Source organism: Cavia porcellus, unplaced genomic scaffold (assembly GCF_034190915.1).
Source record: "Cavia porcellus strain 051 isolate PalLab524CR breed Dunkin Hartley unplaced genomic scaffold, mCavPor4.1 scaffold_6, whole genome shotgun sequence".
NCBI classification, from domain to species: Eukaryota; Metazoa; Chordata; class Mammalia; order Rodentia; family Caviidae; genus Cavia; species Cavia porcellus.
Window position 1 is genome coordinate 75,658,372 of NW_026947489.1, and position 6,124 is coordinate 75,664,495.

General features: G+C 42.2%; 1 protein-coding gene across 1 annotated transcript; it reads left to right on the forward strand.

The window, feature by feature from the left end:
- Positions 1 to 2,914: 2,914 nt before the first annotated feature.
- LOC100713466 (olfactory receptor 1D2) lies at positions 2,915 to 3,847 on the forward strand. The gene has a single exon (XM_003469527.1). The coding sequence runs from the start codon at positions 2,915 to 2,917 to the stop codon at positions 3,845 to 3,847; it is 933 nt and encodes a 310-aa protein (XP_003469575.1).
- Positions 3,848 to 6,124: the final 2,277 nt, after the last annotated feature.

Consider the following 6,124-nt stretch of genomic DNA (forward strand, 5'->3'; position numbering starts at 1 on the left):
AATCTTAAGAATAAAGAAAAATTATGCAGACAGAAAAGTAAGATCGCTCCACAAGGAGAAATTGGAAATAAGTTGTAATATTGACTTGGAGGAAGTTGCCCCATCACATCATTGGGTAAATAAAGATGACTGAATAAAAAAACTGAAAGTCTGATCACTAAAATGTCACAAGTGGCTGCAAGGGAGAATTTAGGTGGATTTTCTTTTCTGATTTGCACTTTTCTGTATTGCTTGAGTTATTGCTTGAAAGAACTAAAGTTCTTTCATTTATAATCCATAGAGTGCAATGCTGAAAAAAATTACCTATTTTTAGAAAACAAATTCCATGGAACTTCTTAAATGTTAAAATTGACAGTAAGTAAATTCTAGTGTAAGGTGGAAGATAATGCAAGCCGAACATACCAAACAGCTATGAAAATGACACAGAAAAAAAGAAATGCCAGAACAATTTAATTTACAAATATGACCACAAAAGCTTAGGTAAAATAAAAGCCAATCAGTTTCAGTCATCTACGCTGGAATACAAGTGTGTCTCAACATCAAGCACTGAAGAAGCATTCAGTTAAGAATGAAACAGTCCGACCCACTTATTAAAACACTTTTCAAAAGTATAAATAAAGGAAGACAAATACTCAATATACACACCCTCTTCTGCTAAAAATCCTTTCAGGCTCTTCACTACACTTAGGATAAAATTTTAAACTGGGTATGGGAGGGTATACCAGTTGTACAAGGGTGAGGCAGGAGGATCATAAGTTGGAGCCCAGCCTGAATAACTTAGAAACTTAGTAAGAAACTGTCTTTAAAAAAATTTTAAACTGTGGTGAAGGGACTTTCAGGATGTAGCTCAGTGTGAAGGCTCCAATCCCCAGGACTGCAAAGGAAAAAAGAAAGAAGCAGAAAAGAAAAGAAAAGTTTAAATCTTTCTTAATAGTGGCAAAGTTTTATATTTATTGAAGGTTGGGGAAAGAGCAGGCTCTACAGAGTGAGTTTGACACAAGTAGGAAGAAGGAGAAAAAATTAAAAATCCACCCTACAGCATAAGATGGCTCCTGTGAAGAAATGCAATAGACAGAAAATTTTAAATCTTAACAAGGCTTCACTTGGTCCATCCCTCTTCCCTGCATAATCTCACACCTTGCTCATCTCCACTTCACTCTAACCTTTTTGGCTACTGGACCATATTTAGTTTCTTAAACATAAGATCATCCCCGCCTCAGGACCACTGCCATCAAGCCCTCTTTCTGCAATGCTCTTTGATCAGGACTCCACAGAATCAGATCTTTTGATATTTTAAAGTTAAAAAAAAACAGAAGGGGAATAAAGGCAACCTATCTGCAAATAATGGAATCTTATATAATTTATGAATTTTTTTCTTTTGTGAATTTTTTAAAATTTTACTTTACATATGTAATGTTTCCAAAGCCAAAAGAATTCAATATGTTATTTTAATCTTAGTATTTTGAAATGTGTTGAGTAAAATACAAAATATTGCTTTGTTTCCCCTAAATAACTACACAACTGTTCCAATTCTATTTCCTAAAGAATTAAAACTTTATCTGCAAATATATAGCACTACCATGATGACCGGTTAATGTTTTGGCATCCGTCTATGAAGTTTCCACCCAGCTCTACCAACTGTTCGCTTCAGCATCACTACTGCACTAAAGTCTTTGACATTTGATAGAGCAGAATGTCACCTAAACTCTTTTCCAACAGTGCCCTTCCTTATTTTCATGCTTCATTTTAGGTAAAATTTAATTTGCTTCCTAAAACTCCATTACTGTTTCACTGTAGAGTAAGGAGAATTTACGTCTTGCAGCAGCTCATCTTTATCTGAAATCTGAGTGACCTATTCACTTGCTGAATTTTTACTTTCACCTCACTAAAGAACTAAGGTCTTGCCTGGTTTGTGTTAACACCTTAATGCAGATCTTTTTTTGTTGGTAGCATAGCAGAGATCATTTTGTATTATATTTAGGCTTATTTTCTCATTATTGTTATATATAAAAATAATGGGTGGTATTTGTTGAGCACTGACTGCAGGCCAGCTCCTTGTATTAGGTACTTTATTACTTATTTGAATCTATCCTTGAGGCAACTTCCTATGAAAAAACCAACTCTTAAAGACCTTTGAGACTCTATCCAAGTTTTCACCACTAGCAAGAAGCAAAACACAGACCTAAGCCCCTTTTTATCTGTACTAATCTTCCAGTGCATTGTCTTGCTTTTCCCAGCTAAATCATCGTATCAACAAATAATTTTCCTGCTCCTTTCAAATATTTTTGTTACTCCATCTAATTTGTAAAATGTACTATATCCATTTCTTATAATGCATGCACCTGTATAAAATATAAATCTTTTTACATTTGTTTGGTACCAGGAATTGAACTCATGACCTCAAACTTGCCAGCCAAATGTTTGTACCACTGGGCTAACTCCCCACCCCCATTTTTAAAAACCTATACAATATCAAAGCATACCATATAAATTGTGAAATGATTCAAGAGTATTGTAAGCAAATAGAATTTAAAATAAGACTTAGACAACATTCCTGTAAAGTCGAGTTGCCAAATTATAAGTTGCTGGAATGCTTATACTGCATAAAAACTTCCCCAGTTCTGTTTTTGTAGCTACTATTAATTCATTGCTCATATTTAAAAATTATAAAATGTGGTCTGTGACTTTTGGGGGACATCGCCTTGTTCTGTTGCACAGGCCGTCCTTGAACTCCTGGGCTTGTCATCCTTCCTTAGCCACCCAAGTAGCTGGCACTACAGACTCATGCCAAGAGCCCAGCTCTAAGATCATTTTGATGCAAAGACAGCAGATGATTTTCTTACCTTCACGCCCTTATCCAGTTGCGAGCACCTGGTAAGATCTCGTTCGTGCTCATATTACAGAGAAGTAAGAAATGGACGGGGGTAACCAGAGTGAAGACTCCGAATTTCTGCTCTTGGGCCTCTCAGAGGTTCCCGAGCAGCAGCACACTCTGTTTTGGACATTCCTGTCCATGTATCTGGTCACAGTGACAGGAAATGTGCTCATCATCCTGGCCATTGGCTCTGACCCTTGCCTGCACACCCCAATGTACTTCTTCCTGGCCAATCTCTCCTTCACCGACCTCTTCTTTGTCACCAACACAATCCCCAAGATGTTGATGAACCTTCAGTCTCAGAACAAAGCCATCTCCTATGCAGGGTGCCTGACTCAGCTCTACTTTCTGGTCTCCTTGGTGGCCCTCGACAATCTCATCCTGGCTGTGATGGCGTATGACCGTTACGTGGCCATCTGCCGCCCCCTCCACTACACAGCAGCCATGAGCCCCAGGCTCTGTGTCTTGCTCCTCACTGGGTGTTGGGTCCTGTCTATCTTCTACGGTCTTGTTCATACTGCTCTCATGACCAGAGTGACATTCTGTGGGTCTCGCAAGATCCACTACATCTTCTGTGAGATGTATGTCCTGCTCAGGCTTGCCTGTTCCAACACTCACATCAATCACACAACGCTGATTGCCACAGGCTGCCTCATCTTCCTTGCTCCTTTTGGGCTTATGATCATGTCCTATATCTGTATTGTCAGAGCCATTCTCAGAATACCCTCAGCCTCACACAAGTACAAAGCTTTCTCCACTTGTGCCTCACATTTGGCTGTGGTATCCCTCTTCTATGGGACACTTTGTATGGTATACCTGCAGCCCCTCCACACCTACTCCCTCAAGGATTCAGTAGCCACAGTGATGTATGCCGTGGTGACTCCCATGATGAACCCTTTTATCTACAGTCTCAGGAACAAGGACATGCACAGAGCTCTGGGAAGACTCCTAAGGAAACCCTTTCAGATGTAAACATGAGAATAATTTGGAAAAGGAGTGATGAACTGGAGATTGAGAATATTCTTCACCACGTGCAAGCCATTATCCTATGGGTTATGACCAGTGATTAGGACATAGCTTCAGCTAAGAATGAGCATACATATTTGTGGCAAAGAAAGATACATAAGTGTACCCAGAGTCCCCAGATCTCATTAGTCTTGGTAATAAGCTCATGCTAACACTAATACTAGAATTTTGCAGTAACAAACTTTTAAACATGCCTGGACCATGGTCAGCCTCTTCTGACAATCAGTAGATTGTCAACAATGGATTTCAACAGCAGCCCCCAGTCCCGAGAAGAGGCCTCCCCTTGACCTCAGTAGCTGGCCAGTCTGCTCATCCCTCAACACCAGGCCTGTCCACCTGTAAACCCTGCCAATTGGCAGAAAGGTTCATTGAGCTACACAAGAACACAGACATATATAACCACACAAGATCAGGAAGCAATGCATGGAGAAAATTCATTCTTCATTTGCAACAAACATATGGTAAACAGGCAGTAAACAGTGATCAGGAGTTATACAATATAACTGAAGTGAAATAAATCAATGAAGAGTTGCAAGATCAGACTAAGCAGAAAATAAAATCAGCTACTTAAGAATATATCATTTTAAATTAACCTATTGAAGTAAAATGAAAAAGAGTAAAGAATACCTATAGGACTTACAGGATACCAATATACAAAGTATGGAAGTTTCAGAATAAGAGGAGAGATAGGAGCAGAATTTTTATTTTAAAAAAATAATGCTAGGACACCCACAACGTGCTGAAATAGAGGTCTCAGTGTTCCTTCGCCCACCCATCCACCAACCCCACAAACACAGAAGCTCACCCGGCAGCGTCCGCAGGTGAGGGCACCTTAGTTAAACAGATAAATACTCAAGACTCAGGAAAAGACCTCAGACAACTACATGGACCCCAGCAGCTAATAAAAGCTGCACTAAAAGAGTAAGAGAAATAGTTTCACTTTAAGAAAATCATCCACTATCCTCCTCAAGTTAGCACAATGCCATCAAGAGAGGATTTCCCCAGACTTACAATTTTTTATAGAAGAAACAAGAACTAATGGCAGACACCCTATTCCCCCAGCCTTCAGGATGCCTCTCAGGAAGCTCATCTGGAACTCACTTCATGGGGAAACAGAGGAGCAGGGGCAGAGCTACACTACCTGGGGTGAAACTAAAACAGATGGGAGGTGTTGCTCTCAGCCAGCGCTCAAGTTAGCACACACTGAACAGCAAGGCGGCACTGCTCTCCTGAAGCGCTCAGGTTGCTCTGTTATGGCCAGTGGAGGTGCCCAGTATGAGGTACCAGCGGTATAATCCACCCACAAAGCCAAACAGGTTGCCCCAGAGACATGGTGCAAATTTCAACCTAAGTCCCAACACAGCCCCTATGGCCAGCCGCACACCCCACTCCACGGCCCTCCCCTCCCCAAGAAGAGCCACAAAGCATTTCAGAAAAGTGCAGGAATTAACACTGTGCCAGAAAGGCATTAAAACAGTGTCTCAGCTTAGGCTCGAAGCTGATTTTAAGACCCTGTCCAGGGAGCCAGACATCACACCACCTCCTGGCAAATCACAGGGGCTGGATCTGTCACACTTGGGCATTCAAATGGTGGCTCAATGTAGCCTCAAACCCCACCCCCGAAAAATTACTCAGGGAGGGAGATGCCTACCACACAGCCTTTTAGCAAAGTGCAGGGCCAGATTTCCGTCGCCCCGAAGTTCACACGATGGCTCAGCTCAGCCTCAAAGCCTGAAAGCCCACCTTAAGCTTCTCCTCAGTAATCGGAAAGTGGATTCCAGCCCCATTCCAACCTCAGAGTGAAGGTTTAGGCCAAGAGTATGAGAGACCCTGACAACAAGCTCTTCCTTCCTTCATGTCATCGCTACATCCTAGCCCATCCAGAATGGCACTAAAAGACTCTGGAGGCCGGCGCTGAGATTCTGGTGGGACTGACTCCCGCTGGAGGGGTGGGGAGCTTTCCACAAGGCCTTTTCGCTCCCCACCCAGGACGCTCCCCCAGCCTCCCTCTTGGCCCATGGCCAAGCATGCAAGAATCTTTCTCCAGCAGTAGGAAAGACGCGGCTTCCAACGTTTTTTACAGGGGGAGTGGGCCGATTCCCCAAAGCCACCCCAAGACTAGGTGTTTCCCTGGAAAATTGCGAATCTCGTCCAGTCCTGTGTGTGCGGTGGAGAGGCGCCAGGGACCACCACCGGCGCACTACACCCCACCACATCACCAGG

Coding starts and splice junctions, on each gene's coding strand:
- LOC100713466 (XM_003469527.1), top strand. CDS start 2,915: ATGGACGGGGGTAACCAGAGTGAAGACTCCGAATTTCTGCTCTTGGGC.